Genomic DNA, 23,657 nt, shown 5'->3' on the forward strand with positions numbered 1-23,657 from the left:
AAGAAATGGATCCACAGGATGATTTCAGAGAGGCCTGGAGAGACATATCAATTGATGCTTAGTGAAGTTAATAGAACCAAGAGAACATTATACCCGGCAACAACAAGACTATGTGATGATCAACTCTGATGGACTTGGCTCTTTTCAACAATGAGATAATTTCAGGCCAATTCCAACAGACTCATGATGGAGAGAGCCATCTGCCTACAGAGAGAGGACTATTGAAACTGAGTATGGATCACAACACAGTATTTTCACTTTTTGTTGTTGTTTGCTTGCTTGCTTTGTTTTTTTCCTTTCTCATTTGACTTTCTCTTGACTTCAGAGCTGGTGCTCTATCCACTGTACCAGTTAGCTGCCCCTATAATCAGCATTTTTAAAATAAATCTATATTTGATTTTGTTTTCCACAAACTTTATCACATTCACTCTCTGTCTATTCCTAGTGCCACCAACCTATTATAGGTCCTTGTTACTTTTTTTTTATTTAATAGTTTTTATTTACCAGATATATGCATGGGTAATTTTACAACATTGACAATTGCCAAACCTTTTGTTCTAATTTTTCCCTCCTTCCTCCCCCCCAGATGGCAGGTTGACCAATACATGTTCAATATGTTAAAGTAAGAATTAAATACAATATATGTATACATGCCCAAACAGTTTTTTTGCTGTACAAAAAGAATTGACCTTTGAAATAGTGTACAATTAGCCTGTGAAGGAAATCAGAAATGCAGGCGGACAAAATTAGAGGGATTGGGAATTCTATGTAGTGGTTCATAGTCATCTCCCAGAGTTCTTTTGCTGGATGTAGCTGGTTCAGTTCATTACTGTTCTATTGGAACTGATTTAGTTCATCTCTTTGTTGAAAATGGCCACATCCATCAGAATTGATCATCATATAATATTGTTGTTTAAGTATATAATTCAGCATCAGTTCAAGAAGTCTCAGACACTTAGCTGTGTGAACCTAGGCAAGTCGTTTAACTTTCTTTGCCTTAGTTTTTTCATCTCTAAAATGAGCTGGAATAGAAAATGTCAATCCACTCTGGCATCTCTGCCAAGAAAACTCTAAATAGAGTCATGAAGGTTCTTATACCCCTGGGGGAAAAAAAAAAAAAAAAAAAAAAACTCAACAAAATTAGCCTAAGAGGCCTTCTCTCCTACCATTTCTCATCCTTCATATTTTTGTCAGAATAAGCTTTCTCATGCATAAATCTCATCATTCACTCAAGAACCTTTAGTAACTCCCTACTGATTTATCTTTCAAACTTTCTTGCCTGGCATTTAAGATTTTCATGATATAATACCATCCTATTTTTCTAGTCATATTTCATATTACTCTTCTTCATATACTCTTGATGCAGCCAAACTGCTCTCAATCCCCAAATTTTGCTCCTTGGGCCCCAATGTATGACAACTCCTACCTTATGTCCTTCCCTAATGAATTATCTATTCTTTAAACATAAGAAGAAAGGCCACTTCTCTTGCAAATATGTCTGAATGTCTCCATTAGGTGATGATCATTCATTTGTTCATCCAATAGTTACTAAATATCTAGTGATGAGTATACAAAAATAAAGTTGAAATATCCTTAAGGAACTTTTTATTGGAGAACATTTTATTGGAAAAAACAATATGTGCCAAGGAAAAGTAAATACAATGATCACTTCCTTATCGCAGGGGTTGAAAATGTGGTACCTTCCATGATCTGGAAAGTATGTAAAATTCTTTAGCCCTTGCTTCTTACCAGAAAAGGAGCCTGATTTTTTTCTTTTATGGGATGTTTATAGTATCTTATTGTAAAATTTGGATATTTTATATTCCTATACAAATGTTTTATATATTTGGGATTCTAAACTTTTTCTGTGTTGTTTCTTGATCTTTCCATGTTGTCTATTGCTTCCACAAAACAAAAATTTCCATCTGGTTTCTTATGTTGACCCATGACATATTGAAAAGTCAAGATGTGGAAGGGATAACTATACAAAATATATAAAATAGTAAAATAATGAGGAGGAAGAGAACAGGGAGAAAGAAAGAAAATAGGCTTCCTATAGAAGGCATCTGATTTGAGCTTTGAAGAAAAGTATGGATTCCAAGAAGCAGAAGTGAGGCAATAGTACATGTTCCTTGCATAAAGGAAAATATGAAATAAGTCCTGAAAAGTAAGACAGATACAGAAATAATTTAAATGCCAAAAACAAAGAGGGGAAGGTTTGAAAGGGAAATGTAGATAAGATAAATACAAAAAAGATAACAATTTTCTAAAATAAAAAAGCATATCTAATGAATAAATAAATGAGTAGCACATATGTACAAACCTCCTTCATAAATAATCTGAAAAAGGGTCAAATAAGAAATGAATCCTGTCTCTACCTGTCTATCTTTATCTATATGTGTTTTTCTCACATAGACACACACATACACACATACATGAAAAATGCATATAGTACATAATATATTTCAGTGTTCAAAAAAAGTAACTAGTTCCCAGGTGGGTTTCACACCTACCTATGCCATCAGGTAGAACATCCAGTAAATTCTGAGAAATGACTAAATCTGTTAGGGAAGCTAGGCCACTGATCTCTTCAGGAAGTCTTTCCAGTTTATTTTCCGAGACATCCAAGCACAGCAGGTTTTTCAAGTTTCCTATTTCCTATATTAATGGCACAGAAAAAGAAAATCCTGTTCAAACATGCAAGGTCTGTTTGTACTGGAATGCATTGAAACAGTTTCACACCATTAAATTCTCAAAGGAAGGGCAAGGACAACACATTTCTTAAATTTTGAAAATCATTTAAATCTAATAACTAAATTGAAGCCATAAACATGTTTTCATGAAAAACAGATTAAAATGTAAAAGTTATGATAGTCCTCTTGAAAATAACTAGAATCCTAGGATTTATAATTAGACGGTCTCCTGGAGATTATCTAGGACAACCTCTTCGTTTTGTAGATGAAGAAACCGAGATTGAGAACAAGAAAGACTCATCAAGGATATACAGGTAAAATATTTTGAAATTGATCCTCCGACTCTACAATTAATACTTTGCCTTCTATACTAAACTATATTTTGTTGCTCTCTTATTTGTTCATCTTCCTAAACAAATAAGAAATTATCATCACCATTTTACAGAATGACTTAACTATAGCCCAAAGAATTTTAGTGATTTGTTCAAGATCATACAAGTCTATTGTGTAAAGGAGGTTGAAGCTACAATTCTACTTCAACAAGTTCATCTTTGGAATGGATCATTTTCCAAGGAGGTGCATGCATTTAACACAGTGATAAACTCATCTATGATAAAATTATTCTTGCTTCAATTTTCTTTTGATCTTAGTATCCTCAAAACCAAAGACTCTAGTTGAAAGCCATTAAGTTAAACTGGCAAAAACATTTCAACAAATAATTATCTTTCAGCTTAAAAACTAGAATTGAGGTGGTGCACTAGACAGAAATCTGGTCCTATAATCACGAAGACCTGAATTCAAATCCAGTTTCAGATACATGACTGGTTATATGACCCTGGGCAAGTCACTTAACCCCATTTGCCTCAGGTTTCTCCTCTGTAAAATGAGCTGGAGAAGGAAATAGCAAGCCATTCCAGCATCTCTGCCAAGAAAACCCCTAATGGAGTCATGAAAAGTTAGAAACAACTGACAAATGACTGAACAAGTTTTCTTGGTTTGTTGATATCATTTCATCTAATTCAATAAATAAATATTTTAGGACCTGCTACATGCAAAGTTATATGCTAAGGGTGACAACACATTCTTCCTGAACTTCTCCTTTGACCTATGGATTCTGCCATGGATTTTGTGTATGTAACTATATATCTTAGCGTCCTTTTTTAGATTATGACTTCCTTGAGAACAAGGACTAGTCTAATGATTTTTTTTTAATCTTATTAGGTTGACTCAGCTTTCGCTACTTAATACCTTCTCAACTCTTTCAGTTGCCTCTGTTCTCTGATTAGAGGCCTGGAAGTCAGAGCATTAAACACCTTCTAAAGTATTCCCTTATAAAAAACTCAGAATTTTTCCAGTAACCACATGTTACATCAGTGGCAATTTGACTTCAAGTCCACAGCCTCCCCAAAATATCTTTCTCCCTGGTGGATGGTCTGCTCCCTTTACTGCTTCCCTTTTTGCAATTTCAACTCACACTGAATTGTAAGCAATTTGAGGGCAGGAACTCTTTTTTTTTTTTTTTTTTTCCTTATTTGCATCATCAGTACTTAGCAACAGTGCCTGGCAGATAATAGGCACTTAATAAATGTTTATTGCATTAGTCTAAATATTTAGTAATAAATTTATAATTCCATTACCTCAGGTTATAAACTTAATTTTGTTTTTGCCATTAAACTGTGAGCCCATTCAGAGCAGAATCTGTTTTTTGCCTTTCTGTGTATTCCCATCACTTTGCACAGCAGCTAGAACTATACTATTTTCCAAACTGCCTAGGTACTTAACAAATGCTTGTTGTTGATTTTTTTTTCTTAAAAAATTAGTAAATCATGGGGGCAGCTAGGTGGGGCAGTATATAGAGCACCAGCCCTGAATTCAGGAGGACCAGAGTTCAAATCTGGTCTCAGGCACTTAACACTTCCTAGCTGTGTGACCCTGGGCAACTCACTTAATCCCAGCCTCAGAAAGAAAAAAAAAAAAATAGTAAATCCTATTTATCAACTTCTTTCCTTGTTACATGCCTATTTTAAGTTAAGATTGTAAAAATTCAGATATCTTGAACTTTTCTGGTGGTAGAGATTTTGGAGAAATAGAAATTTATTATAAAGATACTTATAAATATAAACGTAGTTTGCTATAAATAAAACCAGATGATTGAAAAGATCACAAACTAAATTTCCATCCTGAGAAGTATATATTTACATGGGCATATATATATTTAGGCTTCCCCACCCTTCAGCTGGTGTTCCTTAATTCTCAAGATATCCCCTTCTCCCTCCTCTCTTTTGCCTTTGTCCCCCAAAATAACTACCACTCCCACTTTCCCCACCCTGGAATTTCCTAGTAACTTTCCATCCAGCTCCAAATCCAAACTAAATGTTTAACCCATATCAGCTAATGATTATTTTTCATTTCACTTAGAAATTTTTGATCCCACCAACTCAGAAATTCAACAAAAGCTTATTAATCTGGAAAAAAAAAAAAGGACATAAAAAACTAGGATACAATTGAGGAAGAGGTGACATTTAGGCTAGAATTTGCTCCTAGGAATTCTTCTGATTTATTAAGGATGATGGAAAAACAAAATCACACATTACCCAAGTGGCTTTGTTTTTGTAAGCTAAAAATGACAGAGAAAGAGACAGACAGACAATGGACACAAAGAGGGGAGAGAAACATGGAGAAAGAGTTCACCTTGCACATAGTAGATACTTTATAAATGTTCACTGACATAAATAAATAAGTGCTATTCCCAAAGACATGATAAAAAAAAAAATTCATTACAGCTGAATCAATGCAATCAAACAAATCAAAGTTCAATTCTACTATAATGCTTTTTTTTCTTCCAAATGCAACTGATATATTAGGGGATATTTTAAGCACAACTTGAATTTGAGCTTGTAATTTCTTCCTCAAGAAACACTGAAAGAACACAGAAAACACCACTTGTTATTGTTACAACTCTTCACAAGTCTGCTTCCATAAGCAAACTTCAGGTCTTGAAAAGGCAAAGTACATAATTGTACTATGTCTTCTAGTACCAGTAGGGATTATGGGTGGAAGTCCATCATGGCTCAGATCTTCCATCTTGGAGCTTCAGAGGTTCCACCCTCCAGGATGGACCCGTGGGAATTGGGGCACAGGTTGAGAAGCAGCTTAGGCAGAAGATGGTGCTCCTATGTATAGTAGCATTTACATATTTATTAACCATTTAACATGTATAAAACTGTGTTTTTGGTAGATTTCTCTCTTTTTATGTGTCATTGATGAAGTTTTTGAACACTATATCCTTACTATCATTTTCCCCATAAGCTCTGTGATTTTCATTGCTCAATTGTACTTTGGGGGAACATATATATCTAGTTAAGCAGACCTGGCTGTATTTTAAAATGTTTTAAAAAGAATCACCTACATATAATTATTTAAACTAAAGACTAGGTTTTTTTATACAGTAAAGAAAAGAACTAAGAGATGGAGAAAGAGAGGGAAATAAAAGAATTAATAAGAACAAAAATAAGAGCAGTGTGAGCAAAAATTGTGGCAAACTCATAAAAAGAAAGCTTTTTAAAAATTTTCTGTCTCTGGTCACCAGATGGAAGAATCAGCTTATTATGGTTGCATAAAATAGCTATTATCCTTCAAGATCTGTTTGAGACTCAACTGTATCTGGAACATGCTTCTTATATTCAGTAATTAAAAAAAAAAAAAAAAAAAACCTACCATATGCCAACAAAACAACTTGTAATATTTAAGAGAGACATATAAGTAAAGCTTTTTACACAGCTTTTACATAGACTATCATAAGAATATTAAAAGCAGTAAGTAGCTTAAATTACTCCAAAGCATTTTACACCTTATAAAATGCTATAGAAATACATGTCAACTATAAAATGGATCTCAAAATTTACCCAAACATCTATTGAGTCCAAAGTAGGCAAGGTAGATATAGATCTACCTAGTCAACAAGCATTTATTAAGCACCTACTATGTACTAGGAACTGTGGCTATCCTTTCCTACTAAACTATTCCCCCCCCCAAAAAAAAAAATCCAGTCCCTCCTTTCTAAGATTTTACAGTCTATTGAAAGGAATGATTGAGAATTATACTTTTATCTTATCAAAAGCATAATAAAGAGTGCTGAAAAAAAAAAAAATCTTACTTCAAATGTAGTTTTCCATTACTCCTCTTCAGTTTGGTAAGTCCCCTTTTTAATTAATAAAACAGAAGTCAGTTTGCACTGTGTTTTATATTGTTATAAAGTTATTATCTACCTGAGGCAACTCAGCCAGCTGATTTCCATCCAACCAAAGATCCTCAAGGTGTAGAAGTGCTCCAATTGTTTCTGGCTAAAAGCAGTCAAAATCACATTATGATCAAGAAGAAAAAAAAAAAAATTGATTAAAGTTCTTAGTCATGAACTAAATAAAACAAAAGTCTACATTTGTAATCAGTTCTAGTTTCATAAATACAGTCACTGTATCTTTAATAAGAAAAAGTTATATGGCAATGAATAATCTACCCAAAGATAAAATGGAAGCATATTTGGTTTATAATTAGATTTGCTCTGAAATAGTGATTTTACTAGATTTGGTTGAAAAATACTGAGATTCCACCACCAGTGTGTTCTCTTTGGCATCCTATGTTCATTTTATTTCATGCTCCAACATCAATCAATCAATCATTAAATGGGTACCTATTTACCATGTCCTTGTCTTTTCTAATAAATGCTAGTTTATTAGCTAAATGCTAGTTAAAATTAGTTAAAATGCTAGTTCTCATTCCCAAACATTGTGATCAACTCCTTCAATCAGTTGAGCACTAAACCCTGGCTTGCTAATAGCATCTTCCATCTCTTCTTCATAAGCCCTGGATGAATTGTGGCAGATTCCTCAATGATCTCAGTTCACCCATGAAAGTTAAAAGAGCTGTTTATCTATGAATGAGGTATGAGATTATTAAACGTCACACATTTTTTTAGGATGACTATTTTGAGTTTCTTTCTTCTTTCCACAAAGACTTACCAAATGGTAGATTTCATTGTTTCCTAAATCAAGTTCCTTTAGTCTCTGTAGTTGGGTGAGAGATCTGTGAGGGAAAGAATCAAAAGGAAAAGCAATATTCAATTGGAATTAGAGATCAAGAATAAAAGCACTTTCCTTGTTTAATTTAGTTTGAAAGATATGCTTCAGCATATATTATTAGTTACAAGCTATCATAAATAGAATTGGAAAGTAAAGGTTGTCATCCCTAGTTCATTCTCCAAATATACATAACCTTTTAGGACTGCTTTCCATAAGTCACTTAGCATGAGATGACATTTAAAATGGGAGCATTTGCAGGAATGAAAAACCACCAAAACACTCGTGTTACCATAGAGAGGCAGTTTAATAATTCAGCATCCATCAACTTATTACAATTCATTAGGCAAGGATAAGGAAGGGGCCAATATGAAATCATTTTTTTAAAATGCATCACATCTGGCAATGAGCTGTCTTTACATGGAAAAAATTCTCTCCATTCAGTATTCCCTCCCAAGTCCCCTGGAAACTTACTCAGGCAAATATGTAAGTAGATTCTCTCTTAGTTCCAGTGAAGCCAGGTTATAAAGGCTGGAAAGTAAATAGGGAAAAGAATAAGAAAAATTCTTGAAATCCCAACCCCAACATGCTTCCCAAATCTGAAGACCTTAATGAAATAATGTATGGCAGTGCAGTAGATAGAGTGCTGAGCCTGAAATCAGGAAGATTTATCTTCCTGAGTTCAAATCTGGTCTTTGCTATCTGGGTGACTCTGGGCAAGTTATTTAACTTAGGTTGCCTTGGTTCCTCATCTATAAAATGAACTGGAGAAGGCAATGGCAAACCAGTTCATGACTGAACAACTACAACAAATGTGTTAGTCTAGAGCACATCTGAGGGAAGGAAACGAGACTGTCTTCAATAATCACTAAGGAATAAAAATATCTATTCTACACTTCATAATGTTAAAACATTAGTCAGTCTTTTGAAAGTAAGCAGGGCACAAATCCTCAAGAAAAAAAGTAATTGAGTATATGATTTTATTTATTATGACTCCAAGACACCCCTGGAACAAACATCTCATGCTTCTAACATGTGAATACTCCCATCAATACAACCACGCCTGGCACAGTGATAAAAACACATCATGTATTTCTAGAAGGTTGTTAGTTTTGTTTTGTTTTGTTTTTTTAAATGCCAATGGTGTGTCATGATTAGGAAAAATAATAATGCTTTTAATATCACAGGGCTCAGGGCAGTTCATATATATTATTGTTCTTCTTCAAATAATGATCAGATATTCCTGTTTTAAAGGCATAGACAATGAGGAGCAGCAATTTAAATGATATCTCTAACATTGTCTGCAAAACAAAACAAAACAAAAAAAACAATGTGTGGCAAGAATTAGAGAGGAACTTGATTTTAAATCTCAAAACATAGATTTCTTCTAAGTAAACTCTGCTGCCTTACTCAGAAAGATAAAAAAAGGTATTATGTATTTGCAAAGGGGAAAAGAAATGAATATAGAATATAGAATATTCTGAATATAGAAGTGAATTTTAATGGTCACTAATAATTACAAGTATGTATTTTTACAAAATGTTAGAAACAATATGGTATACTATGCTAAATATATCATCTACTTTGGATCTTTACAACTCTAAGATATACGGTACCCTAAATTATACATTTACTTTATCAGGTTCAACTTTTATGATATTTATTTCAGTTTATTTACAATTTATTTATTTTACAACATTTATAGGAAAATTCAGATTATTCAAGGGGTTATTTGTATGCATACAAAACACAAGAAGCCAGACATTATCCTAACACCATAATCTGTCTTAATCCTCTCTCTTCCCTCCTCAAAACAAAATACAAACCAGATATTGAGACAACAGGCAAAACAGATTACACCATATCAGAAAATGTGAATTTCATTTGAATACTCAGGATATAGAAATTCTTAAAATTTAAATTTAATTGCAGATTATAAATCCATTATTTAATCTATCTATATACTGAAATGTACTATCACCAGTTTTATATAGAATGAATGAATACCAATCTTAATAATCACAATTACTGAAACTTGCCCCCCCAAAAAAATATATATTACATGGCAAACTGAAGCATTAACAATGTTACTCAATCCTCTCAAAATTTTTCAAAAAGTTTATCCTTAATTTAAAAAAAAAAAAACTCAATCAAGGTTTTGACAAATGGCAGACAAATCAACATAGAATACAATTCTAGGTAAAGGTTGGAAATTTCATTCTCCTAAAACACTGGTATTTTCCTGTTGTAATTATCTCCATTTATCTGGTATAGTCCTTGTTCATATATACTTGTTTATATATTGTCTCCCCCAGTACACCGTGAGCATCTTGAGAGTAAGGATTTTCTTGGAATCCTCAGGACTTAGCACAGCACCTGGCACATTTACAATGTGCTTAGATTAATGTTAGCTTACTTGACTTGATTTTCAAACATTCAGTAGTAATTGTTCTTAAGCCAATTGGTATGGTATTTTTAGGTGGGGTTTTAAGAGAAGAAAATAATCCAGTACACATTATCCCATAATTGTCCAAATACATCACCTTCAAATATAGATCACAGCCACAAAATAAGATCTCTGAAATGCAAAAATATACGTGTGTATATTGAAAAACCACCCAAGTTATAAACCACATTCAGTATTATATAAACCAGATTTAGAGAAGAGTGATCCTTAGTGGATTAATATCATAATATTCTACTTTAAAATTAATCCATACTATCAATCAACAGGTAAACAAAGGCTTAAAAGAGAAATGTAACATGAAAACTAGAAATATGAAGTTCATTTCATGCATTTTCATTCCATTTCATGGAAATGAAATTTTGAAAAATTCATTTAATAAAAATGGTCATTTAAGGTTTATGGTTTTATAAATGGGGCATTGCAATCATAGGATCCTATTATTTTGAAATGGAAGGAACCTTTGACCTCATCTAGTCCAGCCCACATATTTTATAACTGAGGAAGATGAGGCCCAAAAGTGCACATGACAGTGCACTTGCACAAACACGGGCACACGTGTAAATACACACACACACACACACACACACACACACACACACACACATATACACACAGTGTGAAAAATCGCATAGAGAACAGAACTTTACTGGATCTGACTTCCTAGCTATGTGATTCTAAGCAAGTCATTTAAATTGTCAGAGTATGTATTTCCTCATTTGTCAACCAGGGGATGATAAGAGCTGAAGAACTTAATATAATATATATAAAGTGCTGGGCAAATCTAAAAGTTTCAATACTAGCTATCACTACCACTATTATTACACAAACAAACCCTTTAATTACAAACATTTCATAATGTTTGATGTCAAAAATCTCTACCTTTAATATACTACCTCATCCAACTTATTTGAATCTTTTAAAACAACAAGCAAATAATAAAGTTATAATTCTAGTTATCTTTGTTAAGAACTTGATGGAGCCCTCCAAATTAAATAAATATAGACCTTAATATTCTTGACTGAATACCAAAGTGGCTACAAGGAAGGATGGAGAAAAATATTTTCAGAGAACAAAAAATGGTTAAAGGAATAAGAAATAAGCAAAACCAATGTCTTATAAGCTAAATAGAGGTGTCATACCTATATGAAACAGACACTTTTTAGGAGTTAGATACTCAATATTATAAGCAGCAAATGTCAACACAAAAATATTATTATTACTATTTTATATTTTGACAAGAAACTACTGGTTACCTATAATGGAATCATTTCTGAGGCCCCTGTGTACGGTAAAGGGCCAGCCTACTAGAGCAAGGATCAAAATCAATAAAAAGCCAAAAGAAAAATGAAGACATGAAACTTAACTGAGGCACTACCTCATTTAAAATGAGCTATTAATACTAAAGAAAAAAGAAATGGATAAAGTAGGAGACACTAACATACTCTATTATCTTTTCCAAAGGAAATTTAAGTAAATGAATAGTAAAGAAGCATAATGAAAAAAGCTCAAAGAGTCTAAAAATTGCCTCTCCTTCAACTTTGTTCTTTCCAAACAGAAATGTAAGTTAGCCAAGGGCAACATTAACCTGTAATACAAACTAATTTGTAAAATCTTACGGAATAAAACAGAAAATCATGAGATCTGGAAATTTGTCTACATGCTACAAAATGAAGTAGAAATGGTTAATTCAGGAAGAGGTCTGTGCTAAAGCTGTCATCCTAGAGGATACTGATAAATCGATTCTCAAGGCATGTGAAAAAGGGGGCAATGTTCTACTCTTGTAGAAATCTAAGGATTTTTCTTACTTAAAAACAAGATAAAAATTTCAATTCCTATTTTCTCACCACTACAAATATGTTATTGTATATGTTACTGTAATAATAACTTACATGTGATTTGAGAGTACCTTTGATAAACATCTAAGAAAGGGAATCACCATCTAGACCTTAAAGTTACACAAGTGCCTGAAAGGAAAAGAGACTATAAGATCCCACTCTATTTAGTAATAGATAACTTAAAAAAAAATTATTTGAGTGGATAGAGTAACTTTTGGCCTTAGAGGTTATGTTCCAACAAGGTATCTCCTAATCTTATGTCAAAATTATATAATATTCCTTGAAAAGATAACAGATAACTTTGATGATCTTCTAATTAAAATAAAGCTAGCTTCCCACTGTCAAGGAATTTAGAGCCAAAATAAAAGAAAAATTCCCTTTGAAAGATAAAGTGTTTCATGTACTTGTCTTTGCAGAAGGCATTATGCTGAAAGTGCTAAGTCATAGAAGATGCTTCTGAATGGATGATGACTAGATAGCACTAAACTTGAGAGGTTAAGTGACTTATTCAATATCATACATGTGTGGGTAAGGGTTATATAAGTGGTTTTTCAGATAAATGGAACATTCTGTAAATTAGTTAATTAAATCCACTGAATTGTTATTTTCTTTAAATGTTTTAAATTACATTCAATAATATATGCATTAAAGTTCAACTCAATATTTCTCATACTAAGCCCATCATTTATGTAGTTAGAATATAGTTGATGAGGTATTTTAATTCAGGGTTACTATGATTTAAGAGGGAGGAGGCAAATCTGCTGAATGCTTTTTGTAATATCCTTGAAAGGAATAGTTAATAGCATTGCTGTCACTGTGAAATAAAGGTGTTTCAATGACTTTAAAAAAAAATGCTTCTAAATGAGAAGTGAAACTAACTAAAAGAATTCAAAGGATCCCTACTTAAAAACCAAGTGAATGAGGAATAGTTATTGTACTGATTATTGGATGCACACAGAGAACTGATCTTCCAGTACAAACATGAGACAGAAACTAAGTCTAAATAATGAACTGAGCCCAGAAAAAGGAAGAAGTAGGCAGGTTATACCGCCTTTGGAAAGCTGCATAATGCTTTAAAATAACCCCAAATTTCTCCCAGAAATAATAGCCTAACTTTTTTCACATCAATATTCTTCCACTGATCATGACTCACAAGGATGTGAGTCATAAATGACATAGTCTCTACAGAATTAAAGTTGTGGGCTATCCAAAAAGGAGAACTGTACAAGGTAGGGGGAAAAAAAACAAAACAAAAAAAAAAACAAAACTGCAATATACTAACAATGAAGAGTTGCAGAGGAGAACAAACATAAAAGGCATCATTGGGGAAATACATGGTCCTCAAAAAAGGAGGTGAAAAAGTCATATTGCAAGCCTGAGAAATAAATAATCTATGGGCATCCCACCTCCTCTATTGCTTTCTTTACAGTATCAAGAGATTTAGATGGAGGCTCCTAGCACATTCTGGAAGGACATGTACCAAGGGCAAAAAAGTAATCTGTATTCTATTTTATGGGAAATAACTACATCACACACTCTAAGTGACAGATTAAATACTATCAACAAGGCATTTTCCTTGCATATATAAAAATAATACAAGATTCCTTGAAATTTGTCCACATTAAATTCCTTGAAACTTATCTTTGATATTAGCTCTTATGTGCAAAATTTTCTATTAAGTTTGGGTTTGGTTAAGAGGAAGTCTTAAAAATCTGCAAATTTGTTGAATATCCATTTTTCTCGTTCAATATTATAGATAATTTTGCTGGATATAATTTTTTGGCCACAGGCCTAGTTCTTTTGATTGTTGGTACATGTGATTCCAGAAACTGTAGTTTTTCATTGTGGCTGATGCTAAGTCCTATACAATTCTAATTATAGCTCCAAGTGTTTTTGAAATTTTTTTTCCTTATTTCTTGCAAAATTTTCTCTTTAATATGGGGTATTTGAAATTTGGCAATAATAATCCTATGTGTTTTCCACCAAGGATCTGATTGGTGGGTTTTTTCTATTTCTACTTTCCTCTCACTTTAGGACAATTTTATGTCTTGCATTCTTGTGTCAAAGTTCTTTTTTTGGTCACAGTTTTCAGATGATCCAATTGTTCTTAAATTTCCCTTTCTTGATGTATTCTCCAGATCTATTGTTCTCTTATAAGATGCTTACATTCTGTTCTATTTTTTCATTCTTTATAATCTGTTTTGTGTGTTGTTGTTGTTGTTTGTTTGTTTTTTTTAATGGAAAGTATTAGTATAATCATGGGGTGGTACCTCGGCCATTACTTCAGCTCTCCCTTCTGATCTGGAACTTCAACTCAAAAGCTCCACCCTCCCATAAGTGCCCACAGCTAGCAGGGTCCCTGCCCCACTGTCTCTGTATGTGTGCTGCATGTGTGTGCTGGCTCCTTTCCCAGGGCCTATCCCTGCAGCACAGCTGGACTTAGCAGTCCTAATTAGGAGAAGCTCATTCAGTCCTCCTAGACTAAGAACCCAACTCCATAAACTGTCCAGGGAGGTGAAAGCTCCAGCTACACTCAGGGAGCCTCAGGGGACTCCACTAGATGTTTCTACAAAAGCTAGCCTGGAGGTGTTTGCACTTTACCTGGGTTAATCCCTGCTCCCAGACTGTCTTCAGTTCTTCTCCTGCTTAACTGGAGGACCTCAGTTTTGCCCCAAATAATCTAGATTTTTCACCAGTCTATGTTCGCCCTGAGACAAAAATTTGTTCTGTTTGTAGGGGATATCTGGAGAGCTTGAAATTTACTTACCTACTCGGCTGCCATCTTCCCAGGATCTTCCTTATTTCCTACTATTAATGAAGATGAGCAACCTTTTCTAGTACTTATAATATTAGTGAATTGCCTAAAGGATCAAAAATGTACATGACTTGTCCAGTGTGATAGAGTCTGTATTTCTGAGAAATAGAATTTGAACTTAGGTTCTGCTACATTAAGCTGTCATTAAATAAGGAGAGGGAGAAGCTGACTCAAACTCCATTTAATTTTACTAGTCACCTCTACTGGAATATGATACAAAGAGTGGGAGAAAACTAGCAAGTCCGTCTAACAACTTTTCAAAGACAGAAGCAGAGATTCGGATAAAAACATGCCATGAAATTAAGTTTCCATCACATATACTTCAGCTTCTGAAAAATGACAGTGACATATACCCATGTTAAAAAGTTTCCATTGTCCTTTACAAAGAATATGACTTTATCTTTCTTTCCTGCCCTTTTCCCGCCCCATTGCCCTGCTCCACACCCAAATAATTGAAAAAAAGTCTTAGAAGCACTGTAGTACTTAATATTTACAAAGTTTGTAAAAGCAGTTAAAAAATTTGCAATATTCCTTAAATAAGACTGTAAGCCAAACTATAATCTTACAGTTCTATTTCCAGGTTTGGATAAAGTGGTTATTTTAAAGAATTTACATCTGGTCTCCACTATGTTTAAAATACTTTCAATTTATTTGAATTTTTTTTTCACTTTGGAGGCCAAAAAAATCTTGAAGAAATGGAGAAAAAAAGAACTGTACACAAAATAATCCAAATATACAAAAAACATACACTAAAAAACATTAAATTATAAGAAACTTAACAAAAGCCTAAGGATAGTAGGATTTTTTTTCCAAAAATCTTTTTTTTTTTTGAGAGAAAATTATTTGTTACCCATTAGCAATTCTTTTTGTTCTTCATTAGCTAATTAATTGTTTTGATTTGAATGTTAAAAAAAAAAAGGGTGCCACCAGTTTTGAATTTCCATTTGGAAAAATGTAAAATTAAATTCTGGTATGCTTTTATTTTTGAAACAATAATCATTTTATGGCAAATTCTAAGCCACAGAAAAGAATGTTTTTACACATGGCAAAAATTCTCAGAAAAGAACCCTTGCACCAGCTCTCCCTCCTTTCTATTCAGCTCCCTCCCTCCCTCTTCCCACTCCCCTCTGTTCCTCTGTCTTTCTCTTTATCTCTCAGTTCATAGACAAGTTAACAGTACACAGTCCAAGTCAGCCTTTGGCTGTGCTAACATATTAAAGAGCCTGAATCTTATTAGCTAGAGTAGTGAAGCTCTTACAGTGTAACTCTAGAAAAATTCAGGTTATCATTCCCAAAGGCAGTAGGAGCCTAAAATTCAGACTGCTCCTTTCCAGTTCTATCAGCCAAAAATTACTGGGCCAGTCCACATGGGAAATTCTTCTACTTATGTAGAATTCTCACAACTAAATGTTCAAGAATGCTATTCTTAGACAAGAAAATGTAATTAAGGAGTACATCCTAAACAACAGTGGGCAGAAATGATTTCCAAGAATAGGTTAACTTCACTCTGGATTATAAAGCTGAGTGGTTAACTTTCTCTGGAGCAAATTTAGGCCTCTAATTTCATTTATTATTGACTCACAGAAAACACATTTTATGACACTAAAATGCTATTTTGGAACATTCAAATCCATTCATAAGAGCAATGAAACAAGTCTGAACAATTGGAAGCCTATTCAGAAAGTATTATCCAAGTTACCAAAAAGGAAATGTTTGCACATTTCTGGTTAACAGAAACAGCAAACAAAACAAGTTATTTTCAAGGGTGTCTCTGAAAATAAAAATCTCGCCAGACGAATACTTGATATGGCACAAACTATGCCAAGGATGTGCAACTATGAAGGAGACAGAAAGGCATCTTCAAGACATATTTCTGTCCTCTGATGGCAAAAGGAAGTGTGGAAGTGGTGGTATTTTAAGCACTGTCAAAAGCAACTATTTAGTACTACAGTGTGTATGATATTAAGGAAAGTACATTACAAAGTGAATTATAAAGCAAGATCCCTGTCACTTTGGAGTATTGGATGACCTAGAAATAATATATATTCAAATGTAGATATACATACACATACATATGAATATGTGCATATTTATACTAAGGAAACAAACAAATTTAACCATAGCAACATATACAACAAAAGGAGTAAATTCATATAATCAGAAGCTAAAGTCTTGATAGTGAAGAACTAAGGAACTGGCTGTTTTTCTTCAAATTTATCAGCAGGGTTAATGAATGGAGGGGGGGAGATATTAAAGGCTATCAAATAATTTGGACAGCTATTAGAAGGATTAAAGGGCAGGTGGCACCTCAGGAGTTTCAGCCTAGCAAAAGACTGAAAAGCATATTCTTACTCCTTATTCCACAAGCAGAGTTGTAGCTAGAAATTTTTTTAGGGCCTGAGGCAAGTACCATGAAAAGTGCCCTTACTTGAAGGGGAGCAGGGGAAAAGTTTCAGCTGGCCATCTGGATGCTTCCTGTTCTAACTAACTATTCTTGCTCAAAGTTGCTAAAGTTTGTTGTTTCTATGCTGCTAAAAGACTAGAAAGTACCAATGGTGCCCTCTCAGTTAGGTCCCCTTTAAATTAGGCACCCAGGGATCTCAGCTCCACCCTTACATTGTCTCTTTCCATAAGTAGTCACCACAGTAGTCAGAACAGTGTGGGCAATCTCCAACCATATTTATGCCATATCTCCTTGCTGTTTCACAGGAACAACATTGCACATTCCAGTCCTGGAACCAGGTTTGGAAAGCATGTCAATCAACTGGCCGCATGGTCCATTCAACATGCCAGTGACTTCCCAGGTTAAACCATTGGATGCCAATCTCTATATCAGTAGTCTTCCAATATTATAAATTCTTTTAAAGATAAATGCTTTTTGTGTTTTAATTCTCAGCAATTAATAGAGTGACTGACATTTAGTATTTCAAACTGATTGACTATACACCAAATTTTTTTGTTAACTGATCATTTTAAATTCACTGAGAGATTTCACTATTTAAAAGAATTTTACATGAAGGAGATAATTTTTTTTCACTTTTTTTTTTTTTAATTATTACAGCTTTTTATTTACCAGATATATGCATGGGTAATTTTACAACATTGACAATTGCCAAACCTTTTGTTCCAATTTTTCCCCTCCTTCCCTCCCCCTCCAAGGCCAGTTGGCAAGTTGACCAATATATGTAAAATATGTTAAAGTATAAGTTAAATACAATATATGTATACATGTCTAAACAATTATTTTACTGTACAAAAAGAATCGGACTTTGAAATAGTGTATAAATAGCCTGAAGAAATAAAAAATGCAGGAGGACAAAAATAGAGGGATTGGGAATTCTATGTAGTGGTTCATAATCATTTCCCAGAGTTCTTTCACTGGGTGTAGCTGGTTCAGTTCATTACTGCTCTATGGGAACTGATTTGGTTCATCTCATTGTTGAAGAGGGCCACGTCCATCAGAATTGATCATCATATAGTATTGTTGTTGAAGTATATAATGATCTCCTGGTCCTGCTCATTTCACTCAGCATCAGTTCATGTAAGTCTCTTCAGGCCTCTCTGAAATCACCCTGCTGGTCATTTCTTACAGAACAATAATATTCCATAACATTCATATACCACAATTTATTATTAATGAATTCATCTTGTGTATATATTGTGTATAAATGCAGGAATTCCTATATTGGATCTGCCTAAAAGAAGTCAAACTGGTACATAAATTAGAATTCCATCCAGTCAGATCAAGAAACATTTACTGAACACCTCTGATTACAAACTTGAGAAGAAACAGTACCTATCCTTAAAGCACTTATATTCCAATGGAAGAAGACAACACATAAAAAGAAACTTTAAAAGGGAGGAATATCCACACAGTAGCATGGTAAACAAAATCCACAATACAACCTGGAGAGGAATGAAGATATGGCTGGTCTAGGCATCCTCCTTAAAATGGAGGTTGTGGGAAGAACTAACCAATTAGAGGAAAAGGCTGCAGGGTATAGGGTACTATCAATGTGAATAGTCCAGGGGGTAGAATGAACTTTCAGGATGTTGAGGTTTCCATGGTTTCAAATGATTCTTTGTTTCTTTCCATAATTTACTGGTATTTTCCACAGTATCAGAGTACCTAACACAACCCTATCACCACCAATCACCACCATCACCACCTCTTTGGGTTTTTTTTTTTTTTAAATTTTAAATAGCTTTTTTTTAATTTTCAAAATATATGCAAAAATAGTTTCAGCATTCACCCTTGCAAAACCTTGTGTCCCAAATCTTTTCTCCCTCCTTTCCCCATCCCCTCCCTTAAATGGCAAGTTATCTAATATTTGTTAAACATATGCAATTCTTCCATACATATTTCCATTTATCATGCTGCTTGAGAAAAATCAGAACAAAAAGAAAAAAATGAGAAAGGTGAAAATACTGTGTTGTGATCTGCACTCAGTTCCCACAGTCCTCTCTCTGGGTGCAGATAGCGCTCTTCATCACAAGATCATTGGAAGTAGCCTGAATCACCTCATTGTTGTAAAGAGCCACATCCATTAGAATTGATCATCTTTTAATCTTGTTATTGCTATGTACAATGTTCTCTTGGTTCTACTCACTTCACTTAGCATCAGTTCATGTAAATCTCTCCAGGACTTTTTGAAATCATCCTGCTGATTGTTTCTTATAGAACAATAATATTCCATGATTTGTATACTATAATTTATTCAATCATTCTCCAACTGATGAGCATCCACTCAGTTTCTAGTTCCTTGCCACTATAAAAGGAGCTGCTATAAGGAATTGGAAAATGAGTAGACTCCCATCAATTGGGGAATGGTGGAATAAATTGTGGTATATGAAGATAATGGTGGAATATTATTGTTTTATAAAAAATGGTGAACAAGCTGATTTTAAAAAGGCTTGGAAAGATTTGCACAAATTGATGCTGTAACAAGCAGAACCAGGAATACATTCTACACAATGACATCAAAAATATGTGATCAACTATGAAAGGCTTGGTTCTTTTTAGTGGTCCAATGATACAAAGCAATCCCTTTGGATTGACTTTGGAAAGAAAATGACATCTGCATTCAGAAAATCAACTTCAGATTGAATGTAAAACAACACATGCTATGCTCCCTTCTTTTTTTCTGTTCCATGATTTTCCCCTTTTGCTCTGATTCATAAAGCAATGTGTATTAAAACTAAACAAAATTTTTTTTAATAAAGGGCTGCTACAAACATTTTTGCACATGTGGGTCCTTTTCCATTTCTTATGGTCTTTGGGATACAGGCCCAGTAGAGACACTGCTGGATGAAAGCGTATGCATAGTTTGATAGCTCTTTGGGCATAGTTTCAAATAGAATGGTTGAACAAGCTCACAACTCCACCAACAATGTATGAGTCCCAGTTTTCCCACATCCCCTCCAATATTTATCACTGCCTTTTCTTGACATCTTAGCCAATTTAAAAGATATATAGTGGTACCTCACAGTTGGCTTAATTTGAACTTCTCAGATCCATAGTGATTTAGAGCATTTTTTCATATGACTAGGAATATTAGCATCTCTCTCTGAAAGACCTTAAAATTTCACCAAATCTTCAGTTCACTTAAGTTAGTTGGTTTTTTGTTTGTTTGTTTGTTATTATTTTTAAATAAACAAGTACTTTAAGAGAGCTGGAAAAAGATATCACAGGATCACGGATTTATCAGAAATTATAGGAACTAAAAAGTCACACCAATATTCTACAGATAAGGAAACTAATTAGGGTCAAGAATGGTTACACAGGCAGTAAGTAACAAAGCTGGGATAGAAAAGAGATCCTCTTGCTGCAAATCTAATCCTCTTCATATTCTGCCATGCAGACTGCTTGCTAGCTTTAGAAATCCCTGTGAGACCTCAGGGAGGGGAGGGAAGGAAGGGAGAAAGACAAGAAGAAATCTTTTCATATACAAAATTACTTGGGTGGAGGTAGACTTACAGTATTTTTAACTCTACTTGGCTAAAGCTCTGATAAATTAATTTAATTAAGTCACTCAAAACTTTACATCTGGAATATCATATTCCATTTAAGAACTATGATAATAAGCTGGAAAATATCCAGAAAAGAATAACCCAGATTGTAATGAATCTTGAATCCATGACATTTGAAGATAGGTTGAAAAAACTGGGCATGTTTAACCTGCAAACAAGAAGACTTGGGGGGAGGATATGAGCTGTCTTCAAGAAGCTGAAAGGTTGTCACATAAAAAATTCCTGAGACTTATTCTCTTTGGTCCCAAAGAACAGAACTGAGGAGCAATGGATCAAAATTGCAAAGAGGTAAATTTTGGTTTGATATAGGACAAAACTTCCTAACAACAAGAGCTGTCCAAAAAATGCAACTAGTGAATTCTCCCTCCTTGGAATTTTCACATAGAAGCTGTATAACCACACAAGGATATGTTATAATAGGAATGCCTTCTATGCATGCGTTGGACTAAAGGACAACCAAGATCTCACCCACCCAACAAATTCTGTGATTCTAAATCAGAATTTCATTCTCTGGACTTTATTCACTGGGTTTCATTATCATTTCTCAAATGCCTTTTTTTTTGCATCCCTGTAATCCCTTTTCCCTCTGGTGAGTTTTTCTTGGTACCTCCTTTTTTTTTAAGAAAGGTCTAAACCATTTTTAATTCTCCACACTTTAACACCATACCTCTTCACAAGCACTTGTCCTCGCTACCCAGTTTGAGTTTTGTTTTTGCTTTTCTCCCTATCTCACTATTATCTTTTACTATTAGAATATAAGCTCCTTGAGAGCAGGGAATGCCTCTCCATCCTCAGCTCTTAGAACAGGACCTGAAAGCTAGTAACTGATAAATGCATGTTTTCTTCTGGCAAAAGCTTTACACTATTATAGTATAACTCTTTCTTAAGATGCTACATTCACTGTCAGGGCTTCAACTGCTCCAATAATTTTCATGCAAATTTTTGCGCAAGTTTCCCAGTTTCACTCCTCCTTTCCAGCTATACAGTTCACACTCCCAAACATTTTTTAATTGAAGATTTAATACCAGTTCAAAGCAAACCTCCTTAACTTCCTTAATAACAACAGTGCCAGTGGCTCAAGTTTATTTGTATATTGCTTTAAAGTGCTTCCCTTAGAGAAACTTTGTAAGGTTGATGATGCAATTAGGATTAGATGGGGACGGAAAGATACAAGAAAATTAAGTTATGAATTTGTTATTTACTGCCACCAGATTTAGTGGTGTTGTTTTTGAGTTTTTAGAAATACATTATAACTTATTTAATTTTCTCTAACACAAAGATCCAGGGATCAGTTTCATGTTCAATAATATTTTAAAATTTGTGGCAATTACAGTCTGGAAAATGGGAGTACATGATACAATGTGTCTTGGAAGTGTTGAAAAACAGTCAAACACATCTGGCTGATGTAAAACTAATAGCCTTGTATGAAAGGCAAAATATATTCAGTGACCTAAGTTTCCATTCAGGTCTATGATGCAAAAGGAGTCTGTATAAGGAACTTACTTGCCAATGTTTTCAGGTAGGGACTGGAGTGAGATGTCATTTACAGATAGACATGTTAGATTCTGTAATTCAGGAAAGCTTTCTGGTAACCTAAAATATAAAAACTCAGTTAAGTCAAAAGTTTTCCAAGTATTTGAAACAATCAGCATAAATATAACAACTTAAGGGGTTTTGTTTGCTTGCTTGCTTTGAAGACAGGCATTACAATTAAAGATAAAGTTTTGCTGACATTCTTACTTCTAGCCCTAGCACTAGCAGCAGTAGTGAGGATTCAGTGAATACTATAGATTGGTTAATTAGAAAATGATCAAGGATTTTTTTTAAAAAGCCTTCTAAAATGAAAATAAGTGACATTTCTTCCTATAGCATCTTGAAATTTGCAGAGCACTTTTTCTCCTTCTCACAACAATCTTTGTGAGATATTTTCCACATATTAGAAATGAGGAAACTGAGGTATGCATAGCCAGTAAATACCATAGACAGAATTAAAGTCCAGGCCTTCCTGATTTCAAGTCCAGTTCTCAATCCACAACAAAGAAGTGAAAAAAAATTGTTTATATTTTAAATCCTAATTAGTACAAAATGTCTGAGTGATTTTTTTTTCTTTGATAGACTACTGACATTGCATGAGAATACAGAATTCACTCAACCCACAAGATTTTCATAAATCACAGAGCAGTCTTACTCATTTTCCTTCCTGTGTCTTTCAATCCCAACTGCAAAGCTTTTGGTTATTACAGTTGATCGGCTGACAGCCCATGACTGTCTTCTTTTTTCTGCTTTCAATTCATTTGTACAGGCTGCCAATCACCTGGGACAATTACTTGTTTTATAATGTTCTGCTAGAAGAAACTTCCTGTACTCCTCTTGTTCACAACAGGACTATGGACTCTTTAAATAAAAATATTCTGAACTTTGAAAATGTATAAAGGAACCTAAGTGTCAACATTTCTATGGTTACCAGTATGAAGAGGAAAAACCAACTTAACTGAAAGGAAAAATACACACACACACACACACCATAAAAATTCCATTGTTTTTGCTTAGGAAGTTTGCTTACTTAAAAAGTCCTTATTTCCAATAAAACAACATGTGATTAAAAAAAAAAAAAAAAACCACTCTTGAGGAAAATCATGCTGATACTCTAGTATTCACTTTAAAAAAAAAAAAACCTTTTACTAACACTAGTGTTTTTCATATTAATACAGCTAATTACAATGAAATATGTGTTGGATGTTG

The 23,657-nt window shown here is 33.9% G+C and overlaps 1 protein-coding gene across 2 annotated transcripts in view; it reads right to left on the bottom strand.

The window, feature by feature from the left end:
- Positions 1-23,657, bottom strand: part of LRRC1 (leucine rich repeat containing 1) — a 160,515-nt gene that overhangs the window by 41,340 nt on the left and 95,518 nt on the right. The window contains exons 4-8 of one of the 2 annotated variants that reach the window (XM_074310636.1): positions 22,419-22,508; positions 8,243-8,299; positions 7,712-7,775; positions 6,962-7,036; positions 2,514-2,658 (exon numbers count right to left, since the gene is read on the bottom strand). In XM_074310636.1, coding sequence (XP_074166737.1) covers positions 2,514-2,658; positions 6,962-7,036; positions 7,712-7,775; positions 8,243-8,299; positions 22,419-22,508 — 431 coding nt within the window. The remainder of the gene's footprint in view (positions 1-2,513; positions 2,659-6,961; positions 7,037-7,711; positions 7,776-8,242; positions 8,300-22,418; positions 22,509-23,657) is intronic. The other variant, XM_074310637.1, reaches the window with a different exon arrangement.

Source organism: Sminthopsis crassicaudata, chromosome 4 (assembly GCF_048593235.1).
Source record: "Sminthopsis crassicaudata isolate SCR6 chromosome 4, ASM4859323v1, whole genome shotgun sequence".
NCBI classification, from domain to species: domain Eukaryota; kingdom Metazoa; phylum Chordata; class Mammalia; order Dasyuromorphia; family Dasyuridae; genus Sminthopsis; species Sminthopsis crassicaudata.